Source organism: Pteropus medius, unplaced genomic scaffold (assembly GCF_902729225.1).
Source record: "Pteropus medius unplaced genomic scaffold, Ma_sr-lr_union100, whole genome shotgun sequence".
NCBI classification, from domain to species: domain Eukaryota; kingdom Metazoa; phylum Chordata; class Mammalia; order Chiroptera; family Pteropodidae; genus Pteropus; species Pteropus medius.
Window position 1 is genome coordinate 9,784,588 of NW_024356249.1, and position 24,462 is coordinate 9,809,049.

The 24,462-nt window shown below is 40.8% G+C and overlaps 2 protein-coding genes across 6 annotated transcripts in view; both read right to left on the bottom strand.

Annotated features, from left to right (window-relative positions):
- Positions 1 to 5,474, bottom strand: part of STRIP2 (striatin interacting protein 2) — a 40,778-nt gene extending 35,304 nt beyond the window's left edge. The window contains 3 exon segments of the mRNA XM_039860584.1: positions 455 to 502; positions 505 to 523; positions 5,255 to 5,474. Coding sequence (XP_039716518.1) covers positions 455 to 502; positions 505 to 523; positions 5,255 to 5,401 — 214 coding nt within the window. The 5' untranslated portion in view covers positions 5,402 to 5,474.
- A 3,531-nt stretch (positions 5,475 to 9,005) lies between these two features.
- The window catches only part of AHCYL2 (adenosylhomocysteinase like 2), a 137,996-nt gene continuing 122,539 nt past the window's right edge, over positions 9,006 to 24,462 (bottom strand). For all 5 annotated transcript variants that reach the window (XM_039861045.1, XM_039861044.1, XM_039861048.1 and 2 more), the window contains 7 exons: positions 23,570 to 23,640; positions 21,459 to 21,553; positions 15,699 to 15,797; positions 14,006 to 14,074; positions 13,800 to 13,878; positions 12,440 to 12,560; positions 9,006 to 12,036 (listed from right to left, as the gene is read on the bottom strand). In XM_039861045.1, coding sequence (XP_039716979.1) covers positions 12,030 to 12,036; positions 12,440 to 12,560; positions 13,800 to 13,878; positions 14,006 to 14,074; positions 15,699 to 15,797; positions 21,459 to 21,553; positions 23,570 to 23,640 — 541 coding nt within the window. In that variant the 3' untranslated portion in view covers positions 9,006 to 12,029. The remainder of the gene's footprint in view (positions 12,037 to 12,439; positions 12,561 to 13,799; positions 13,879 to 14,005; positions 14,075 to 15,698; positions 15,798 to 21,458; positions 21,554 to 23,569; positions 23,641 to 24,462) is intronic.

A 24,462-nucleotide genomic window follows, 5' to 3' on the forward strand; every position in this document is an offset into this window, starting at 1 on the left:
GATTTTTTTAAGGAACAGGTGTTAGGGGAAGAGCGCAAGATGGGAGTAGAAGAGAAAAGGAGAGATGGAGTAAGATAGAAGAGAGGATGGCAGAAAGAAGGGGTATGCAAAGATATGGGTGAGTCTGAGAAGAGAAAGAAAGGAGAAATGGGAGAAGGTGGGGACAGAAAACAGATTTGAGAGTGCACCAGAAGAGAATAAAGAAAGGCGAGCAGAAAAAAGCGATAGAATGAAAGAATGGAGAATACCAAAGCCAGGGAGAATTCACAGAAAATGTGTGGAAGTGAACGAAGATATTTACCACTGGAGGGTGGAAAGAAGAGAGAATGTGGAGAACAGCCTTTGTTCTATAGCCGCTTGTTGAGAACAGACAAGCTGCCAGAGGAGATGACAAGCCCCTTCCCTCTCCCCCCTGGTCACTCTTCCACTCTCCACAGACCCATCTACCTCATACCTGACAACTCTGCTGCATGCCCATCTGCGTCTCCATACTCAAACTCCAGGTGGGGCAGTCCACAGAACTCTGTAATGGAGAAATCTTTGCAGTAACTTGGAGAAAGGGTTGACAAAAGAAGATTATACCTTCATGTCATCTTCCTCTCTTGGAGGCCAAGGTTAGATCAGGGAAGCAGCTAGGAGAGTCTTATCTGTACCTTTCATCGAAGAGGTAACCTCCTACAAGCAAAAATTTGAGGCTCAGTGCAGGGAGGGGCTGAAAATTTCTATGTACAATCCAGAAACTCCCGGTAAAGGGGCACGATTGTGGACAGATACAAATTCTACATGAACTACATGAACACAGACCAGAAGAGCATCTGGTCTAGGATATCTAGGATATCTAGAAAAATGAGATGGACAAAAACAAAAGAGGTGAACTGGATTCTAACTTCATCTCTGTCATTATCCCACTGTATGATTTTGGGCAAACCTTTCTGTGGACCATCGTTTCTCATCTGTAAAAATAGGCTCTTCAGCCCTAATGTTCCACAACTTTAGGACTGTCAAATAAGACAGCATTTCTACTTCAAGTTGTATTAAAGGCTAGATTTTCCTATGATGTATGTACAAATTTATAATCTCATTACAAAAAAATTTTTTAATGCCCTAACCTCTTTAGCATTTGGGGGTATATATATGAGTTTTTAAATTTTGAATCTCAGCTCTGTGGCATATTCTGTCAATATTGTGTGATCTTGAACAAGTTACTTAACCTCTCTGTGCTTCAGTGTGGTATAAAAAAATATATTTGATCTTTGCCCTGGATTCCTGACACAGAGCTAAACTTTGGAATTTCCTGAGTAATAGGAGTGTCTGTTATTCATAAGGAGCCCTGTCAACTGTATTTGAGTTCCCCTAATGAGGTGACTCAAGGTGAGCCCATAGAGAGTTTCAAAGGAGGGACTGGCCCCACCTCCATATAGGGAAGGAGGCTGGAGACTGAGCTCAATCATGTGGCCAGTGGTTTAAACAATCATGCCTAGGTAATGAAACTTCATATAAAAACCCTGAAACAATGAGATTTGGGCACACCTATGTGCTAGGAGGGCGAGGCCCCTGAGAAAGCATGGGGGCTCTACACCACCCCAGCCCCATACCTTGTACTATGCCCCTCTTCATTTGGCTGTTCTTGAGTTGTATCCTTGATAATAAAACTGTAATCATAAGCATAGTGCTATTCTGAGTTCTGTGAGTCTTTCTAGTGAATTATCAAACCTAGAAAAGGTGTCATGGTAACCCCTGAATTTGTCACTGACCAGGAGGGAGAGCAGGTAGCCTGAGAACCCCACTTGTGGCAGGTGTCTGAAGTGGGGGCAGTCTTGTGGGACTGAGCCCTTAACTTGTGGAGACTGAACTAACTACACGTAGTGTCAGAATTGAATTGAATTGAATTGAATTGAATTGAATTGGTGTCTGGGAATTATTAGAAAATGACATGGTCAGTTTTCTAATCTGTAAAATCAGGATAATTCATAGTGACTTTGTAAGGACTAAATGAGTTAATATAGGAAAAACACTTAGCACATCACCCAACACTTGGTAGAGCTATGTAGGTGGTTACTCTACTTAGAATTTTACTTACTCTACTTACAATTTTAATATTATATTGTAAAGTCATTTTTCTCACGTTATTATGACTATCACTTTAAACAGTTAAGGGAACATATATCTATTGGTTTACCTAACCAGTTCTCTACTATTGAACCTTTGTTTTTAATTTTTCTTTGTTATATGTATGAAGCTGTGATAAACTTAATTTTTTTTCACATTTAGGATCTTTATTAAGGATAAATTCTTATAAAGGAGAGTAATATATCAAACTTTATAAATATTTGTATGGCTCTTTGTACACGACAAGTTGTTTTCCAAAACCAGTTTATCAATTTACACTGCCAACAAGGCAAATCATGTTTAAATTCACTATAGCAAGAATTTCCAAACTTCTGGATTACAGAGATGATAAGAAAAAAAGGTGGAGGGTGGGGAATGACATAAGATTGCTGATGTTGATTCCAATAAGTAGAGACTTAACACCTTTTTAAAAATGTATTTCAAAAAATAAAGAACAGTCTTCCCAAATGGGAAGGACATATTATCATAATAAAAGAGTCATTAAAAGCAGTGTTTTCAAATTTCTGACTGTAAATGAAAGTATAAATAAATTTTGCATCATATCTCAACACACACACACACTGGAACAAAAGTTTAATATCTTTACCGTTACTATATGTGATGTACTAATGTTTTCTATTATTCTATTTCTTTAAAAAATGTTGGTTTCAACTCACAGGTTATCCCCTACAGTTTGAAAAATTCTGTTTTAAGTTGCCTACATCCTTTAAATTTAATCTATTAAACTATATTTTATGAAAAACTCACTACGATGCCCTGAATTTGCCTTGTTTTACCACAAACTTTGTTAAGGACTTTGGGAACCAATTAAAACAGGGGATCTAGTTGGAAAAGGCCTGAGGTGAATCCTTTGGTAGGTAAGAATCTTTTTATTAAGCAAATAATTATTCTTTAGCTTCCTTTTTAGGTAGAGAAGTTCAGTCACTGGGAGAAGGTAGGTCGATAGTATGCCCCTATAAACAGTGACATACAAGGAGGCTCTATTGACTTGTGCCAACAGCAATTCTTTAAAAGCCCTAGAGGAGAAAGAAAACCATCCCTACCCCCTAGTACTATCTTCCACAGGAAAGCAAAAAAGAGGGAAGGAAAAGTAGATAGTCATCTGAATCTGGCACCTGGGTGTTGTGGTGATAGGGGGTGTACTGACAGGTAGAAGCAGCTCTCCTGCTGCAGTGGAAGGTGGAGGAAAGCTAATCTTTCCAGCCAGCCTGTTAGCAGGCAATGAGCCCAGATAGAGAGGATCACTGCAGTTGTTCATTTCCTCGCATAAAAAGTGTAGCTGCAGAAAACCAGGAAGTAAACTGCGGTGCAGGTGGAAAGCTCTGAGTCTCTGGATACTGAACTCACGGGCAAAGGTAGAGTATTATCAGAGCCTTTTCCTAAAGGAAGACTTGGTAGGTAGGGACAAAGTGTCCGACTTCAGGAGTATTAATTCCCCCATAGAACATATCATCCTGAAACTGTTTTATTTACTCACATATCGTCTGTCTCTCCACCCCCACTAGAATGTTAGCTCCACAAGTCAAAGACCTTATCTAGTTCACCACTGTATCGCTAACACCTAAAACAGTGCTGGGCATATATAAAGTTCTCAATAATTGTTGAATTAATGAATGACTCATCCCTCGCCCCCACCTCATCCCCCAAAAAAACCACTTGAGCAAGAACATGTCTCTACGGGGGAAGGAGGCATAGGGTGCCTTAAAAGGCCAGATTCATACTGAGGCAGGGAGGGAGAAGATGTGGATAGAACCCTGCCTGATCCAGCAAGGCAGCAGGGCTGAGCTATGCCTCCGAAAGCTGGTGTGATTTGGGGCCAGTCTTTTCACCTCCTCCACTTCTCTTTTTAAAAATGGGATGGATTCCTACTCATCTGTATCAAAATGGAAAGCATATATGAAATCCTTCGGGAAACTGTGAAATACTATTTAAATGTTAAACCATAGACTGGGACATTCAAAGACCTGGCCTCTAATACCACGTCTGTCCCTTGCTGCTGCTGATAACACAGTACTAAGAGCTACTCTGAACTGACCCATTACGTGCACTGTGCCTGCACTGAATTAAACATTTTACATTCAATTATCTCACTTTGACTTTATCACAACCTTCTGAAGTAGACAGTATTAACCTCATTTTAAGATGAAGAAACTGGAGCTCCTAGAGGTTTGGCAATTTGCCAAATGTCACACAGAGAGTAAACGATAGGATTGAGATTCAAAACCTGGTCTGGCTGATTCCAAAGCTCAGTGCTCCTGGCCACTACGCCAGATGTACGTTCTTGGGCAAGTTACTTCTGTCTCTTTTACTTATACAAAAGAAAGAGCTAAACCCAGATGGTCTCTACACACCCTTCCACACTTGACATTTTGTAGTCTATCTCCTGGTCCCGGCTCAGATCCAATTCCACTCTGGGCTAGTTGATGGAGACTGGCTGGATGAGGGGGTGGGGAAGTGAAGATAATCCTATCTGTGGGTCTGTAACCTGGTACAGTTCCATCCACTCACTCCAGTCCTGCCCCCGCCTGAATCCTGTCTCATTAACCCTTCCAGGTAGCGGTCCTGAAGGTGGTGGAAGGAACTCCCTAAAGGGCCTGCCAGCACTCGCGGGGGAAAGGGAAGGGCAGAAGGCACATGGCACAGCTGGATGGGCTCGGGGAGCCTTAGGTTGAAGACAGCTGCCCCCACGCCTGCCCCTCTTTACTGCAGCGGAGCTCTGGCCTCCCACCCCTCAGGCCAGTCACTCAACCTCCCCGCGACTCTTTGCTCCTCTGTAAATCGAAGATACGAAATCCCACTTCAAGGGGCTGCAGCGATTAGTGAGATGAATATTTGAAAAGTATCTGGTACGCTTGATATCGTGCTACATCTTGCGCCTCCGGAGCGAAGGCCAGAGAGCTACAAAGCCCCAGACCCGCGGCGGGAGACGGGCGGAGAGAGGTCAGGGAATGCAGCGCCCAGTGTCCAGACTGCGGCGGACTCCGCAGGCTCCAGCTCCAAGGGGCGGCCCGGGGCACGCCGGGGGGTCCGGGCTGGGGAGGAGGACGGGGCCGAATCACCTCAGCCATCGCTTCCAGCCTGCGGGCACCTCCCGGCCCCAACTGAAGATTTCCCGGCTCCTCACCTCCGACTCCCGCCGCTGGCTTCTGAATGCTTCCCGGCCCTTAGGCGCTGCCTGCTTCCCTTTGCCGCCGCCGTTGCCGTTGCCGTTGCCATTGCCGTTGCCATTGGCGGGCGGGCTCCCGGCCCCCGGGGCCGCGGAGTCCTCCATGCGGCTCTGGTCAGCGGCGTCCCTCAGAGGCTCAGCGATCTCTGCTCCAGGCCACCCTGCCGCCTCGCGCCGCGAGCCAGGCCCCGCCCCCTCCACAGCTATTGGCTGCAGTCGCCTCCCCCGGCCCCGCCCCGCGGCGCAATTGGCTGTTCTACCGCTCAGAGCGGGACTGGGAGGAGGTGGGGGCTCATTCAAGGGATTTTTTTTCCTTGTCTTTTTTTTTCTGTCCTGCCTTGTCGCTGGCAGCGGTAGACTCCTGGGTTGGCTCTCAGCTTCACTTTCCGAATTCTGGGCCTTTGCATCTCATTCAGCGTCCCTCTGCACTCAACCCCTCCCAAATAACGACCTTTTCGGGAGCTCTAGTCTCCGCCTCCTGCTCCACTGCAGTCTCCTTTTCCCCATTACCACAGACCCTCTGCCCTCAAATCCTGGCTCTTGCATACGTTCCAAATCCCGCTTCTGTTGCAGGGGAGGGATGGTACCGCCACCGCAGGAAACGAGGGACTCGCCCTCTCTGGAAGCTCAGATTTCTGTAGAAATCTCATCCCTCTGGGAGTGAGGCTTGGCAGGGAAACTGAGGGTCGAGGGATGGGGTGGGGCATTTTTACTTCACCGAAATTGCTGGTTCCTTTTAGGGTTGCTCCTGGTCATCTGCTTTTCTTTGCGGAAGTAGGGCACCTTCCTCGGGTGTGAACTAGGGAGTAAACGTCGAATGGAGAGCAAGCCCCCATCCCCGCCTGCTCCCCAATCCTCCCCTTCATTCTTCTAAGATCCTAAGGGCTCGGTGTTACCTGGGGCATACCGAGCTGAGTGTCCTGCCCACTCTGGAATTTATCTAAAAAGCGGTAAATTTTAGGCAGTCTGAGTTAGTAACAGTGGCCCTAAACAAGCAGCCTGAGGGGAATGGGTGGGACCAAATGGTTGGAATTGGGGGATGTCGAATGGCTACTTTGTTCCTGGCATTGCACCAGGCACTTTCTAGATATCACATCACACCTCTCTGACAGGTTCACTGATGGAATATTACTGATGAGGAAACTGGGACTGACAGAGACTAAATGCTTCTTGCTTTTCTCAAGGTATCATAGTCTATCTTGTCTCTTCTCTATGTGCTGTTCTTTCTCTCTGAATGAAACTGTTATTCTCTTGGCTAACATATTCTTCCTTAAGATTCTATTTAGTCCTCACCTCCTGCTGCATAAAGCCTTCCTTTGGACCCTCCACAACCCACTCAGGCTGTGTTGGTGTCAAGTCAAGACTGCCTAGACCCAAAATCCTTATATTTTCTACTATATCCCCAAAGTAAAGAGCCCAAAAGAATTACTCCCCCTTGTTATATCTTAGGGACAGCCCCTTCCCTTTCTTAACTATCTCTCACTTTCCTCTGCTAATCAGTAAGTGACAGATCAAGGCAAAGTTTAGAGCAAGCGTTCCTTGGAGCTTTCTGAGTTTCTTTCTCTCCAAGGGCCCCAACGTCTCCTTATTGTACCCTCCCACCATTTCCCCTTTCCTCTCCCCACCCCACCTCCAATCTGGATATAAGCTCCTTGATAGCAGGGCCAAGCTTTGTTGATTTTTGTACACCTCATTTATGTATGTTTAACACAGGGTTTCTCCACTATTGACTGAAAAAGTATTTGTTGTGGGGGACTGTCCCTTGCATCGTGGGATGTTTAGCAAAATCCCTGGCCTCTAGATGCCAATAGTACCCTCCCCTTAGTTGTGACACCAAAAATGTCTCCAGACATTGCAAAATGTCCTCAGAGGGGCAAAATCTTCTTTGGTTGAGACCCACTGCTTTAACAGAATTGAATTGATACGAATTTTCAAGAAGAGCCCCTGTCTCAAGGCCTAAATTATTTCATTTTAGAATTCTTTTCAAGGTATAATTTGTTAAACTCTTAAGATTCACACGCTGCTTTAAAATTCACAGCCTACGCTTAGCTCATCACTGCTTCAGTGTGGTGAACCTGCCACAGCACAGCCCCTTGGGGTTTCTTAATAAAAGATTTATTCTACCTTCCCTTTCCCAGTATCTCTTCACCTAAGCAGTCAGAGCTCTAGGATTGACAGGCCCAGAACTTCATGTTCCCTTGTAAGCCTAGTCAATCAGCAGGATCCCCAACAGTGGTGGCAGACAGGAGTGGCCACTTTTGAAGCTTTGTTTCTTTTCCAGCCTACCCCTAGGGCAAAGGGAACATGATTAAAAACAGCTCACAAAGTCCCCTCTGGCCTCTACATAAGGCTGTTTCCTGAGCCTAGAGCTCCATCTGGCTTCACTTTCAGAGAAGGAGTTCGAAAAAATGGTGCTATGGAGATTGCAAAGAGTCAACATGAGGAGAAACTTCAATCCATTATCTTTTTCACACCCAGTGGAATGGGAGACAGTAAAGATCAGACATTTATCTGATCATTATAGGCCTAGACTTTTAGATCTTGTCGTAAAGGAGTAAGATACTTGGAAACAACTCTTAGAAGTAGTAACAAGAAAGCACAGGTTAACTGAAAACTTTGAAACTATAGGCCATAGAATTGGCATACGCTCAATTTCTTTTAGCTTATTTTTTGGCAAAGACGTGATAGCTGTCAATATCATAGAGGTACCCATAAATATACCTGGGGGCTAATTAGGGGCTGGTCTACAAGTCTTTCCATCTTGCAGAGATGGCTCCAGCGCTGAGTTATTTTTAAACCTACACCGCCACTTTCCCTTGTCCCAAAACTCAGGTTCCCTGAGGCTGCTGACAGAGGGCTGGAGGTATAAATAGGTGTATTATAAGGACCAAACATACCGCTTTCCCCATAGAAGCACTCTCCTCTAATCCACGGAGGTCAGATGTGATTAAATAGATGACACCTGGCACTGAGAAAGCTTAAAAATAAGATTCTGAAAGCCTTAAAATACCTAGTTTTTGAGGGTATCAGACAGCCAGAATAAAGTAGTAAAAAAAGGATAGAACATCCTCCTCTCCCCATCAAGGGCACATGCGGGGGTAATGAGAAAACATCTTGCATACAGGATGCAGAACTAGTTAAGGCTGTCAACTAAAGTAGCTGGCTATCAGAAAGCCACTCAAAGATGGCTACTCCACTGGTAGTTGAAAAAGAACGGGCAGTTAGAGTCATCCTCTGGTTACTGATTTAGTCGGGCAAAACTTGACTTAGAGTCAAATCTATGCTAGATTCATGTCCTTCTTCCTTTGGGGTGGATGGTGTCAAAGTCCTTTGGTCTCAAACCATGGGATGCTAGCTTCTCTGCTCTCTAGCTAATGGTAGCACACGGAGGGCTTGTGGAATCTACAACCAGGCTTTAGTTTCTCTGCCTCAAGCCTACACTGGTCAACTCCCCAGGGTGGTGGTTCTGAGGAAGCAGGTTCTTTGTACACATAACAGGGTGTCGGGGGGTATTTATTAGTGGAATGGCCCTCCATGGAATAAGGGTCTCTTACAAGGCTAAGGCCACTCAAATGTGCCTTTTGGTAACTGCTTCAGCTTTTCACATCCTTGCTCTACAGTGGGCTCATTCTCTGGCCTGTTGCCCAGAAACCTCTTCTCTCTGAATTCCTGGGTCACAGAAGCAAGGAACACACTCTCAAGACAGGAATCCATTTTAAGAATATTTTATTTATCTTTTGAGATTACATATTCATTATTGCTGATCTAATACAATCACTTAGACATAAAGATTTCCAAGAACCTCTCAGAAATAGTGATCCTTAGAAGTTTTATTTCCTTTCAGTAAGGTGACAATGAGAACTAGAGGATTATTTTTATATATAGATATGTATGTATATAGTTTAAAACTTGTCCACATATAATTTGCTGGTGTTGCCTATTTTCTTTCCATAATTTTCATATTTTAAAAAAAGTTAATGCAACAATGCATTTTGATTTCTTTTTTTAAACCGTGACAAAGTTAATTTTGAGAAAACCACAGGAGCAGCAATTTCAGATCTGTTCAGAGAAAAGCCAAGCAGCAAAAAGGCATTGCAGGAGTGTGTGGCCACGGGGAGCTGTGCTCACGTGTGTGTGGAGGTGGGGTGGGGGCTGTAGAAATGAGAAGGTAAGGGGGCAGAGGGAAGGTAGACCAGATGCCTTTTTTTTTTCCCTTACGAGAAATTAAGAAAAAGAAAACAATATTTCCATTTAGAAGGCAAAAAAAGACCTTGAAAACTAGCAGAAATTCATCCCAGGGAAAATGTAAGTATCCCCACAAACCAGGGCCACATACAAAGAGAAAATCAGTCTTCTTTCCCATGCTTCCAGATACCTAGGATGCATCTAAGGTGAGAGCTTGAGGAAAGAAGACACATTTTTTTTTTCTGATTCCAAGGATAGAGGGAATAATGATCAAATTCCAACACTAAACTAGAACTCAAATACTCAGGAGGCCTGGGCCTCCTTTTCTTCTTAAAAGGTTGATGACACAGACAGAAAGGAAAAGTCATTTGAAACTCAGAGGCACATACCTCACCATGGGCAGCAACACTGGCAACCTAACCTAGAAGCCCAGTGTGGCTCCTTTTTCATTTGGAATGGGTCTCTTCACTATAGCAATAGCTCTGTCAGGATCGGCTCCATAGAGAGCCAGGCTTTGCTGAGAAACAGCAGGTTATAATTTTTGGCCTAAGAACATAATAGGCTGGAGTTCAGATATCAGCCTAATGGAATCTGATTTGGATATAAGATGAGGTACAAAGATCTGAACCTTTTGGAAAAGGGATTTAATTAATAAAAAATTCAGAACTGGGTAGGCAAACGAAAAAATTAAATGGCCTAGTGGAATTTTCAGCAATTATGATATTCTTCATGAAAGAATGTAGTCATGGATATGGCCTTTTTCCAGTACTTGGCAAAATATATGGTCTCTGAGGAACCAGACTCTATGGGCTGAGCTTATATACTATTCAACGAGGCAAATAGCCATTTAGCTAAAGTCCACCTCCCTACCTCCAAAAGGAAAGTCACTTCTAGACTAGCTCTGAAGATATATGTGAAGACCAAGGTAAGCTGGAGAAGGTAGAGGCTGGGGAGAATTAAGGTGGGAAGGTTATAGTGACCCTGGGTGGTCTGGTATTTTCTTGAGTCACCTTGGTCTTGAGACTTTGAGGCAGACCAGGATAGGAAAAAAATGGGAAAACAAACCAACCTGAGAGTGTAATTAAGGTTGGCAGAGAGAAAAGGGACTCATTTCATTCAAGATTCATAGGGCCACTCTAGAATTTAACTCTTAGAACCAATTTGGTTTCACTGGAACCCTTAAGACCAACAGGTCAGTCAGTCTCCAAAAGGAATCAAACTCTTAGGTGGGGCATAAAATTTCAGACTGCTCACATTACTAATTTTTTGTAATGTTGGAGTTACTAAAGAAATGACGTCTGAAATACAGACTACTAAGATGGAAGAGGCCAGAACATAAAAACATATCCCAACAGAGAAGAAAGACCACAGACCAAATTGCAGAGACATTAGATCTCAGTTTCATCAACGGCAATGGCCAAAGTGATGAATGTCTGATGAGGTTCAAACTAGTCAAACTAGCTCTGATCATCTGGATGCAGTTCAGAGCGTCATCTCCTTATAGCTAAGCCAGTGAAGCTGCATAGCCCTCCCTAGGAGATAAATAAATACATTCTGCTTCTTTAGGGTATCATACTGTGGGCCTGAGAGACCTGTCTCATTTCCTAATCCCTTGGAAAGTATGCTTTTCCCTGCTTAGTTTCAAAAGTAGTTTTAGGCAATAAGAGGACGTTTTAGGAAGCAATGTTTCACAATAAGCCCTCCTTTTCTGAGACAGTGCCAATTTGGAGGGAGCTTCCTGGAAAACTATCCAGTTAAGTGACAAGGAAGTAAAACTGTGGGCCCCAGCGAGGCTGGCCCCACTTCCTGAGCAGAGGTTAGCTGGGTTAAAAAGACGGCAAAATGAATGCCTGACAAATGTCAGAGCTGCTGAAGAAATAATGGAGGCACATTCCTCTTGGAACCAGAAAGCGTTAAAATGGACATAAATATTCAAAGAGACAAAAGGAGTCCTGCGTAAATAAGGAGACTCCCAGTAAGCACAGGCACAACTAAGTTCTTGGTGCAGCTTGTCAAAGTCATAACACTCCTTCCTTCTAAGCATTTTATAAAGAAGGCAGTGACAGTGATGGTCAAGGCTGGGAACCCAGGCCATCTTAATTCAGTGGCTTCCAAAAGGCCTTACTTGGGGACGGGCCAAAGCTGAGAAAGACAGCTGCTGAAAATCTATTCCCTAAATCCCCAGGGAACAAGGAGTGTGGAATCCCTGGACTAACTCCTGAGCCTGGACAAGAGAAAAATGACCACTGCTGAGGATTTGGAGCCAATGGGGAATAATGCAAAAGATGCAATGGGAATGGTTGCCCCATTTCTTTCCTTTCTCAGCCTGTCCTCTGTCTCACAGCCCTCGGGGGCAGTAACCACACTTTGGGCCAAGGCAACAGGAACAGGATTCTAGATTTTAATAAATAAATAACCTAACATATAGGGTGAGCACAGCGGGCAGCTGATTAGAGAAGCAGCTTGCTGGGTTCTTTCCTGTATAGGAGTGGAGAAAAGACTCGGAGTTCTATTCCTTAAAACTTCTTCTGGCTTGAGTTACAGGAACTTAATACCTGAAGGGAAAAAGAAAGATGAGACTGTGATGTTATCAGCTTGTGAGGATGCTGGGACACGAAGACTGTCTAAAGGTGTATCAGGGAGGCAGGGACTTTTAGGGACTGCATGGTGAGGGTAGATAATAGTGGCGCTTTTCACATTAGTGAAAAAGGCCAGTATTTCTCCATACAGAGGTAAAAATCATATCAAGAAGATAAAATGGAGAAAGGGAAATTCAAGAAAGGAAATATTTTTTAATGTCTAGAGAAGGCTTCAAAGAATCTTTTGGGAGTGGCACTGAGGGGGAGTGGTTTCTTTTTCTGAGTTTGTGTAAATATGGTAATGGATGTAAAGACCACTTCCAGTACAGGAAGCTCTTCACTAACCATGCTTCCCTCTTTTCTGGGGAGCCCAACACACCTGTAGTAATTAGGCTTGAAAGGCCCATTCTTGTTGAGTCCCAGATACTTGGCCTGTTCATCTGTCAGCTCTGTCAGGTGGGCATCAAAGGTGGGCAGGTGTAGGCTGGCCACATACTCATCTGGAATAGACCACAGAAGCCCTGGTATAAACATTCATGACTGTTCTCTCAAGCTAGGCCTTAAAAAGATACTTTCTAATTTTTGGAGCTGAATGAAAATTGCTCAACTTTTGCTCATTGGCCCTCAATTCTAAGGACTAGTTGCTTGAGCTTTGAGCCCGTGCTTTTCACAGCCATACCTTTCTTCCTTACAATCTGCTTCAACCCTGAACCTTTTCCTTTTCCTCAGAGGGAGAAATGAAAGAAGCAATAGGCTTTAAGGTCCAAAAGAAAGGATGAGATAGTGGGAGAACTAAAAAATGAGAAGTTCCAACTTTAGTTCTGCTGTGAGCATTATACTTTTCGTCATTCAGAAAAACAAACATCTTGGAAATCAGAAGGAATGACTAAGAATGATACTATACTATTTGCCTTGCTTTTGGTATCCTTAATTATCTCATGCATTTCTGTTTCCATTTCCTTACCTGAATATATACTACTTATTCAGAATTTTATGTGATTTCCTATGTATTTTTTGGTCTCCCTAACTTCATTATACATTCAGTCAGAATATGAACTGTTCCATTTCTTTTATATCCTTCCACAGAGACTATTAAAGGGAAAATATGTCAACTTCTAATAGTTGCTTTGCATCTAGTGCTAAAGCAAAACAAAACCAGAAGCTGATTTAGTCCCTGTCTGTCTCAGTTCAGGTGCTTGAGGCAAGTTCTTTAAAAATTTAAGAGAGTTTAATGTTTCTCCTGTACAAAACACCCACATAACTAAACTCTTAACATAAGCTATTCAGAATCTTTCCTTTGGCCTGAAACAATGGGGTGTAAGTTAGAAGGTGCAGCCTGAAAGTTTTCTTGGTCTAAGAAAAGTTTGGGGGCTATCTAGCAGCCTAGAACTGGAATGAGTCAGATATCACAAGGTAGGAGATGATTCCTCTCTCTTGAGGGAACATATTTTTCTCCTTTGAGATTCTTGCATACAAGATACTTTAAGAGAGAAAATTCTTAAAATTGACAGGCAGGTGAACTAGATCACAGCAAAGTGTCACGACTTCACTAGGGTAACTCATGTGGAAAACGTGATAAATCAACTGAGGATGGAACCTAAGAATCCTAGCTCCTACTTTACAAGATAAATGTATGGTTTTTTTTTCTATCCATAAGAAATATAATGCCCCCAAACTTCATTTAGCCTCTGACTCTGAACTACCTTGGGAAGGCTAAGGATGGAAGCATGCATGCTTACCCATTTTCTTGGGCAACAGGTAGACATCCTGCTTATAGCGACCCTCAGGAGCATTGTAAAGCTCTATCAAGGCAAGAGCCTAGAAAAGCAGAGACATGGATGCTGACATGACATGCCATTCACAACAATCTACCCCACATCAAGTGAAACCCTGCTGGTCTTATGGCCCTATCCAGATCACTGCTTTCCCACTCTGGAGGCCTTACCTGAGTAGTAGCAGTGATTGAAAGCACGAATGTAGGCACTGTGGAGCAGCTTAGGTTCAGCAGACGGCCCTAGACGGCAAGGGTTAAGACACAAATGGTTAGGACAAAGTCTCTGGCCTTTAAGGAGTGAGGGAAGAGCATGCCTGACATTTTCCAAATTCTTCCCAACTAATATTACTGGACAAAAAGCAGGTGTTCAATAAATAGAAATTAACCGACAGATGTTTAAATGAAACCATGAAAAATTCTGAAAAATTTGATGAAGGTAATAGATAAAAGATCTCTGGGATTATGTAGAAAGAAATAGAGATGAGCACATGGTACTGAGTCTTATGCCAAGGAAGGGTATATTTCTCTTGAATTTTCTACTTTCAACTGCAGAATATCCTCCTTCTAAGGTATTGGTATTCCTTTGTAAGATTGCCCTAAACAATGATCTAGTCAAATCCAGGGGCAATCTCTCCAGGTTGTGAGGGGAGATATTTTAGATTTAGGAAGCTGTGAGGATGTTTCTGCCTCTCTTCCTGAGTTTGGTTCCCCTGAATTCAAGGGCAGCCTTGTATTCTGAATGGATTTAGAGACTAGAAGAGCTAGACTCTCCTTCCAATGCCATCATTTCCCGATCTATTTCCTTGACCACCTTTTTTGCTCAACCATAGAATCCAAAACCAATGGTGCTGCTTGCTTTTGTCACCAAAATTACTGGATGGGACCTCCCAGGCAACTGGAAATAAGTCACCAGACAGCGAGCTGACATCAAAGCAATTAATATTTAACAAACTGTCCCTCCCCTCCTCGTACTACCCCTTTCTTGTGAAGAAATAATTCAGTCCCTTTACAGATGTCCTAACATATTTGAGAATGTGAGAGAAGGTGAGGAAAGGTGACGCGAACAGGAAGGATACTCAAACATAAATTTAAGGGTCCCTAGATGAAGACAGTATGTTTTACATTTTCAAATTCTTTAATTAAAATAAAAAGAAAAGTATTATTATCCTTCTTGTTATTTTGGTATCTTTCCCTAAAGAAGAGAAAGTGTCAAGGTAAGAACAGGGGGCATTGTTATAGCTGTTAGGAATCTAGGACTAGGGAAGAGAGGCTTTCGAGAAAGGAAAAATATCCAAACATTGACAAAGAAGGCTAAGTGGAATGAAAGTCAAGAGTAAGTCTGAGATAGAAGAAGCTAGGAGAGGGAAATGTCAATCACTCAATTCAATATGTAGCTGGGAACTACTACATGTCTAGCTCAATTCAGGGGAACAGATACTCAAAAATGGAATCGATCAAAGATATGACCTTCCCAGAGCTCACCTAACACAGTCTTATAGTCAGGAATATCTACTTTGTGCTTACTGATTAAACCATCCCACAAATGACATTATCTCTTTGTAAGCATCACTCAAAGTGGCATTGGCTCTATCTGTTAATTTCTTTCTCAGTAATAGTCATTATCTGACTCAACTGTAGAGTGACATAGAGAGACAGGATAATTGATGAAAAGTGGGGAACCAAAATAGTTTCTTAATTGCCAAATGAAAAGATCTTTCACAGTTAGATGTAAAATCCACTGGTAAAGTAGTTAAGCTTGTACTTAAGAGAAGTTGAAAGTATGAGAGAACATGAGGAGGAGGGGACCTGGTACTGCAGTCTCTCCTGACGAAGCTGAATCTCTCTTACCAGCCTCACGTCTTACCTCTGCCAGCAATACTATCCTTTTGCCATCAGGCCATATTACATGGTCAACTTGTGATCTCACTCGCTCCCAGGTCAGTTCTGGTGTCCGCAGACTTGCCTGGAATACATACAGTAAGCACATCATCAGCCATGCCAAGTCCCACTTTGTGGATGGAAAGATGTTGAAGGGAGCCATTTCAAATAGCAAGTTGAAAGAAGCAACCAACATGCCAGATGGAGAATACCTGTCCTGGGTTGGTTAGGACTGTTCCATTTCAGGGAATTTAATCTTAGGCCCAGCCAGGATGTCATTCCACAACAAATACTGTACGCCCACTCTCTGCTGAGCACAGTTAAAGGTGCTATGGGAAATACAAAAGAAACCAAAGACATGGTTTCTGCCTTCAAAAAGCTCATATTTTAGTTGGGGACACAAAACAGTACATATGTGAGGGGGGAAAAGCCTTTAAAATATTTACAAAGCAACATGCAAACAAGTGCAAATTAAAACAGTGCAAACTGAATCATAAGTGCTGGAGACACATAAAAAAGGATCAGAGCTGAGTGAAATTAATTAGAGAAGGCTGAATGTTCTAAACATAGCATGCTGGGGGCCCAAGTTCTGCCCTCATGTCCCCGTGTCCCAGGTTCCACCTTCTCAATGATGGTGTTCACTCTAAAGTTACAGAAGCTTTGTGACCTAAGTGCAAATGTGAGGTAGCCTTTAGAGAAATGCTTAATGGTAGAGTAAAGCTCCCAGTGGCTCACCCTCCTTCCATTTCTGTATATTGTACATTCCGAGAACAAGAGAAGAAATGTTAAGTTTATTAACAGCAGCAATCAAATAACAGTCACAGGGTTTAGACTTAAGACAACAACTTCCTTCTTCCAATGGGCAAGGCCAAAAATAGAAAGGGAGTCATATTCTAAGACTACCCATTAGCTTAAGTTGGTAAAATTGAGAAGTTCTGCCAAATACTAGTTTACAGATATAAAAAGAGAAACACTTTAGTTATACAATAGTCACTAGCTGAGTACATACTATATTCTAGACACTGTAGTAAAAGACATTATTATAGATAAGACTATGGATTTCCCTACTAGACTGTGAGCTATTTATGGACAGGGACTGTATGGTCTTTTCATTACCAATCTAGTGGGAAAGATAGATATATAATTATACTTCAGTACATCCAGGACTATATTAATGGTCTAGACTAATTATTAAGTAGATGGGAAATAAAAAATTTCTTGAGCTGTCAAGTTTCATAAATTGGTTCAACCTTTCTAGAGGGCAATTTGGCAGTAGCTAACAAAATTTTATATTTGGACCTAATCTTTGATCAATCAATTTCACTTTTCAGGTTCTATCCTACAGAAACACTTGCTTGAGTTCAGAAATATAAGTTTCCAAGAATGTTCCCAGTGTTATCTGTAATAGCAGAAATGTAAATCAACAAGGGAATAACTAATTAAATCAGGATAATTCCATACAATGGAATATTATGTAATTCTTTTTTAAAAAAAGTAGTATTACTTTTCTACACGTCTAAAAAAAGTAGTATTTCATGTCTACACGTGTTAACATGAAAATCATTTTTTATTATTATGTGAAAAAATCAAGTTGCAGAACAATATACTATAATTGCAATTTTTATAAATTTTTTACTTCTTACTTTAGATATATTTATATTGTTTAAAATTTTAAACTAAGCAAGTATTACTTTAAAATTTAGATTTTAAAAAGAAATTTTATAAATAAACACTGTAAATAGAGTTATAAAGAAATTTAAGCAGACAGACAATTTTGGGAAGTTAAGGATACACAAGGTAAATCCTTTAGCCATTAGAAGTATCACCATGGAAGCAATAACCACATAGAGACAAGAGTTACTCCTTGGTGACACTGGTATTTTTTTTATTGAGATGATGGGACTTGAAAGTACTTCAAGTTCTTAGTGTCTCACATTCCTAATCTCCCAGAAGATAAGCAATCTTGGTGACGGGGAGCAAAAAGCCATTCCATGGTTAACAAGAGTCTCCTGTCTTAAAAGGTATTCCTTTGAAAAAAAGATATGGTGGAATCAAGGAAAGAACAGTTCTCATGAACATCATAATATGATCAATACTTAGTTGAGGCAGTTTATGAGAGTACTGGAATGGTTATGATGCAAGCAAAAGACCTGAGGATCAGTTTAAAAATATGGTGTGAAGATAAACTTGATTGAATAATCTCTAGCAGTGTCCCAGAAGCTCCAATAATCTATTAAGTTTGTCTGGCAGTCACACTCCTCGAGAGAAGGGTTTCCTATGGCCAGTGCTGCTTTACAAGAATTTCTCTTAAAGACACTCAATTGTCTTTACTGTGGGTTTACAATCACTAAGCAATCCACCAGGAGAAAAGTGCCCTATGCAGATTACCTTCCCAAATTAGGTGTGTGTCCCACTGTAAATAAGCCGGTTGCTATGCTTGCACAAATTGGTATTATATGATTTTGCATGTCGGTTTTTTCAGGGAGAACAACTGTGGTTCTGTCTTAGAAAGCATGTTGTCAATAGCAAGTCTCAGATTGAAATTCTTTTGCTGATGAAAACTTTTAAAGCATGTGTACATAAAGATTTAAACTCTTGAATTGTGAAGTTTGTGGATAAGCAAGTCTGCTTTTGAGGGAGAAATACATGAAAGACATGGCCAAAAGCCAGCTAAGAGCACAATCTCTATCACAGGTTCTCTAAGTATTCACAACATTAATATTTCTCAGAAAAAAAAATGCACCTTTCTAAATGACTCACTCTTGATGAGCTATTCCTTGCTTAAAAATGCAGCAGTCACCATATCGAGGTCAGATAAAATTATAAATTTCTACCTAATCCCATTGTTCCCACACCTTCACAATATGTCACTTCTTATTACCTCCACTGCTTGCTTACCCATCTAATCTAAGCTACTGCCTTCTGTCATTGGAAATACTGAAAGAGCATTTTGTTGTCCCTGTTCAAACTCCAGAAATGTTTTCTTTATACAACAGGCAGAATACAACAGGCAGAATGATCTTTTAAAACATGTCAGATTTTGTCAGTCACCTGTTCAAAACCTTCCAAAATCTTAAGTCCTTACCATGGCCAACAAAGTCCACTGTCTCTTTAGCTACCTCTTATCCTCATCCTCTTGCCCATTCTGTTTCTGCCAAGATGGCATCTTTTTTTTTCTTCAAAACACATGAAGCATGTTTCTACCTCACGGTCTTTTACTTACCATTCTCTCTGAATAGAATGCTCCGATGGCTTGCTCCTTCAATTCATTCAGGTTTTTGTTCAAATGTTATCGCCTCAGAGTCCTTCCTTGATCACCCTAACTAAATCAGTATCTTCAACGTCCTCACCTTGCTGTTTTTCTTCAACACAAGGCACTGACAATAACTGTCTATTGTCTGTCTCCCACAGTAGAGTACAAGGTCCAGGAGAAGAGGTGTGTTGTTCACTGCTATTCTTTAGCCAAGCACTCAACACAGAGCAGAGCAAGCATTCAATACAAATTTGTGAGACAGTGAATGAACATTCTGGTTTTAATGATTAGTTGAGTTTGCTATTTCCTTAAATTTCATTTTACATGCCCTGTGACACTATCATCAAAGGTCGAGTTTAACTTAACTTTTCCAAAGCTCTTCTGAGCATCTCCCTTTCTGGACCATCTGGTTGAGTCGTAAACCTTCTGCTAAGAAGAGCACAGAGATCTGAGAGATGGCCCTTGGCTAGTATCTGTGGCAGATACTGGGTCTACCTAGCAACACCTGCAAAACTGAGCCTAGTCTCAACACAGAAGCCAGGGTGATCCCTTTAAAATAAAAGTCATTCTTTTAAAACAGAAGTTAGATGGTTATAAATCGTACAATGGCTCCCTATTTTTCTCAGAATATAATCAATTCTTACAATGACCTATGAGGCCCTATAAGATCTGGCCCATTACCTCTCTGAGTTCAACCTGCCTGCCCCATGCTCATTCTGCCCCAACCGCAATGGCCTCATTGTTGATTCTCAAACAGTCTAGGCACCCTCCAGCCTCAGGGCATTTGCTCTGGCTAAATATTCTTCACTTAAAAATATTCTCCCCTTACCATGCTGTACTTTTTCTTTTTTTCTGTGGTGCTTTTGCCTTCCAACATACCATAAATTTTATTTATTATGTTTATTGTCTTTTTTCTCCTCTAAAACTTAAGTTCCATGAGAATGTTAGCCTGTTTTGTTCATTGATTCCAAGCACCCAGAATGGCACGTGGCATATAGCTATCACACAATAAATGTTTGTGATTGAAGGTAAAGTGTTTCCCAGCCTCTATGCTGAGAGATTACTGACGTCTGGGCTGCTTTCAGAGGAGAGGTTACCATCACAATTTGAACTTAATCTAGTAATCATGAGGAGGTAGTAGTACAAGAAGCAGGAAAACTAAACAAAATAAAACAAAAACTTGACTAGAAGCAAAAAACTCTGGATTTTGTGTTCCAGTTTAATTTTGAATCAATGTATTTGACTGAACAATGTACTTAACTTCTTAGTTTCCCAAATGAAAATCAGGGATAAGAATAATGCCTCATAGGGTGGTCAAGAGGGTGAAATATAATAAAGTAAAAACATAAAACATATATATGACTGTAATTGGAATTATTTTTATTTCAGAGTTTCTTGAGGGTTTAGAAGGAAAATTTCTTCCCCTTTCCCTTAATAAGATTTCTTATCAGGGCTCAGAGCATGACTATTTCCCTCCAGCTTTTCCCATTTGGAGGATCTATGAGCAGCAGATTAACCCCAGAAAAGTACAATTGTGTGCTAGATAGTTTTAGAGTATTAATATCTTCAACCATTTACTAAAGGAGCAGTATGACACATAAGTGAAATTTAATAACAACAACAAAAGAACTAACTAAATAATTCATTATAAGCAAAGTATCATGGTAAGACAGAGTAATGGAGCCATGCCACTCAGAAACCTCAAGGGTAGAAACAGGTTTTGGTAGATGGTTTGTCCAGCTATTTTTATAAATAGAAGAAGAGAGCACAGAGTTAAAAAGAGAAACCATTTCAAATAGATATGAGAAACCATTTCAAATAGATATCATCTAACAGGCTCTCAATATATCAACTGATCCTTACCTGGCAATGCTGAGGCTCAATCAGAGCAGCCTTCAGTGGAGATGAAAGCATGCTTTGCTTGAGCCATTTACCCAGAGAGAAATACAGTGGTGCCATAAAAATGTCATAAAAATTTAAAACCAGAGTGAAAGTCACACTGAGTGATACTTTGGTAAGTCCGAAAAGAAATAAATAACACTTCTATTAACTATTACTTGGGCAACTTAGTAGGGCCAAGTGTTATGTTGGACTAAAATTGTTTAGGGTGAATATAATCAAATTAGAGAACCAAAGTGATAGATTTTCCACATTTGAGGAACATGAGGAACATGTGCTACTGAGTTGATTGTGACACCTACAGACTCAATTACTATAATCTGGAAAATAGTTAAGGGGAGACCTAGCTCAATCAAAGAGAGAGAGAAAAGAGAAACCGCATTATTTGACAGACACAGTCAATCTAAAGCAATGTTCTCATCCCAGCCCATAGATTTCTCCCCTTGACACAGGGCTAGTAAGTGAACAGACTGCAGACAGCTCTGCCAGGGCAGTCATGTCAAGGATGGTTGGTGACCCTACTCTTTCCTCTTCCAGTTTATGTTTCTTGGCAAAGAGGAAAAAAGTCCCCAATGATGAGTCACTTGATCTTACCACATCAATTTCCGTGTTGGAATGTCCCATGTTGCAAACGATGCAGCTATTCTTCATACGGTCCAAGTGCTCTCTAGTTACCACATTCTTGTTACCTTGAAGACAGAAGAGATAGCCACATGAACAGGAATGAAGTTGGACCCATACTTCACACCATATGTAAAATTTAACTTGAAATGGATCAGAGACCTAAATGTAAGAGCTAAAACTATAAAACTCTTAGCAGAACATAGGAATAAATCTTTGTGACCTTGGGTTAGACAATGGTTTCTTAGATACAACATCTAAAGCACAAGCAACCAAAGAAAAAATAAACTTAAATTACATCAAAATAATAAACTTTTGTGCTGTAAATGATACCATCAAGAAAATAAAAAGACAACCCACAGCCCAGGACAAATATTTGCAAATCATACAAATGATAAGGGCTTGTATTCAAAATTTATAAAGAACTCTTAGATAAGTCAGTAATAAAATGGCAACCCAACTTAAAAATGAGCAAAGGATCTGAACAGACATTTCTCAAAAGAAGATGTACAAAAGAAGATGTGCCAAAAGGCACACGAGAAGACGCTCAACATCATTAGTTATTAGAGAAATGCAAATCAAAATCACAATGAAAAATCACTACTTCGCACCTACTAGGATGGCTACAATAAAAGGCAGACAATACCAAGTATTGGCAAGGATATGAAGAAACTGTAATTCTCATGCATTGTTGGTGGGATTGTAAAATGCTGCAGTCACTTTAGAAAAGCTGGCAATTCCTCAAATGTTAAGAGTAGAGTTATCATATGATTTAGCAGGTACGTACACAAGAGAACTAAAAACATATTCACAGAAACACTTGTATACAACGTTCATAGTAGCAGTATTCTTAATGGTTTAAAAGTGAAAACAACTCAAGTGCCCATAACTGATGAATGGATAAATAAAAGTGGTAAAACCTTAAAATGGAATATTACCCAGCAATAATAAGGAATGAAATATTGATACATGCCACAACATGGATGATCAATGACATTATGCCGAGTAAAAAAGTCAGTCACAAAAGACCACATACTGTCTGAATCCATTTACATGAAAGATCTAGAACTGGCGAATTGATAGAGACAGACAGATTAACAGCTGCCTAGGGCTGGAGAAAAGTGGAGGGTGGGATGAGGGGTGACTCTAATAGAATGGGGTTCTTTCTGGGGTGATGAAAATGTTCTAGAATGAGAAAAGGGAATGTTGCACAACTTTACTGAAAAAAATCACTTAACTATATACTTTAAAAGGGTGAATTTATGATATGTAAATTCTATCTCAAAAATTAGATTGTGGTGATGGCTGAATGATCCTATGAATTTGCTGTAAAACACTGAATTGTACATTAAGTGGCTGAACTCTATGGTATGCAAATTACATCTCAATAAAGCTATTTTTAAAAAAGAGGTTGAAAGGATTGATACAAAGCAAGAACAGTTTCTTATGGTTCCTCTTCTCTGCCCCTAGCTCCCCCTGAGGCTACAAATATATTTCTATTCTTAAATATTCTGAATTTTCTTCTTCTCAAATACAATTATAAAAAAAACCCCAACATTCCAACAGTTTATGGTTCCAACATAAAGATAAAATCCTAGTCCAAGGAGACTAGCCACTTCTGCAAATTCCTCTCTAAAACTCAAAATCCCTTTTTGAGAGTTAACACAACTACCATTCCAACTTTCTCTAACTATGAAGAATTTTTCTGTAGCCTAGCTTTACTTGCAGGGACTAGAGAGAAATATACATCACTTTTGGAGGTAAAATAAAAAATCAAATGCATACATGTAAGATCTGGTTTCCCATATAAAACTCATTTCTAGCCATCTCCTAGGTATTGAGGATGGATGGAGATAAAGAACAAAGGGATGGAGAGAAATTTTCCTCTAGGGATGACCTCATAGTGTACTTTTGGTCAGAGCTCTAAAGAGGTAAGAACAATGTGAAAGAATCGACTGGTTTTGTGGACTACTACTTCTGGTTTTTAGACTTCGGCTTTGTTCAGAACAGTTCCCCAGTCATTTTTCACTTGTTCCATGAAAATGTTCCCAAGTGCCACTCTATTTTGTATGTTATAATCATACCTGTACAGGTTATAACAATATCCACTTGTCGGATGACCTCATTTAATTTCACCAGTCGAAATCCATCCATGCTGTAGAAATAAAGCATCAATTAACCTAAATAGACAGCTGGGGAGCCTTTTGCCACAGAGTCTCAGAAGCTATTACCATGTTCCTTCGGTACCTACACTGTCACTTCTTGATATAGCTGGACTATTCTTAGCAGTGAATAATTCAAATCATTCCCTTAGGTCATACAGGACAGAAATAAAAGGTCCTTTCACATCACTGGAACCTAATTAATCCTGATAATAGGGAGACAGGGTTAACCATGAGTTTCTAGAAAGTGCCATTTTATCACTGAACTTACTCCATTAAAACTGCCCTCCCCAAGACCATCAATGATCTCCTGAAAGCCAAAACAAAATTGTTTTCCTTAGACTTTTCTATTACTTGGTTTACTCTGCTACATTATTTGCCTTCTTAAAACTATATTCTTTGGAGTCCATGATACTGGTTATTCTACTTTTCTGCTTGCTCTTTCTTGATCTCAGTCAGTCTTTTAATGTGGGTACTTTTTCCTCTATTTTTTCAGCACTTATCTGTACCCTTTCCTTGGCTACAAATGACCCCTTGTAGGTGGCTGATTCTCACAACTATTTAGATGTCTCCAAAGCTTCAGTGCCATGGATCAAATTATCTACTGGATAGCTCCTAATGGATAGCTCCTCCTGGATGTCCCACAAGGATCTTGAATTTACTGGGTTTGAAAAGAAACTCATTATTTTTTTCATACCCCAACACTATTTCTTCTTCTATATTTTCTATCTTGATCAACAGCATTACTGCTCACCCAACTGTATGAGCCAAATAAACTAAAATGTCCTAGCCTACTGCCTCTCCCTAATTGAAGT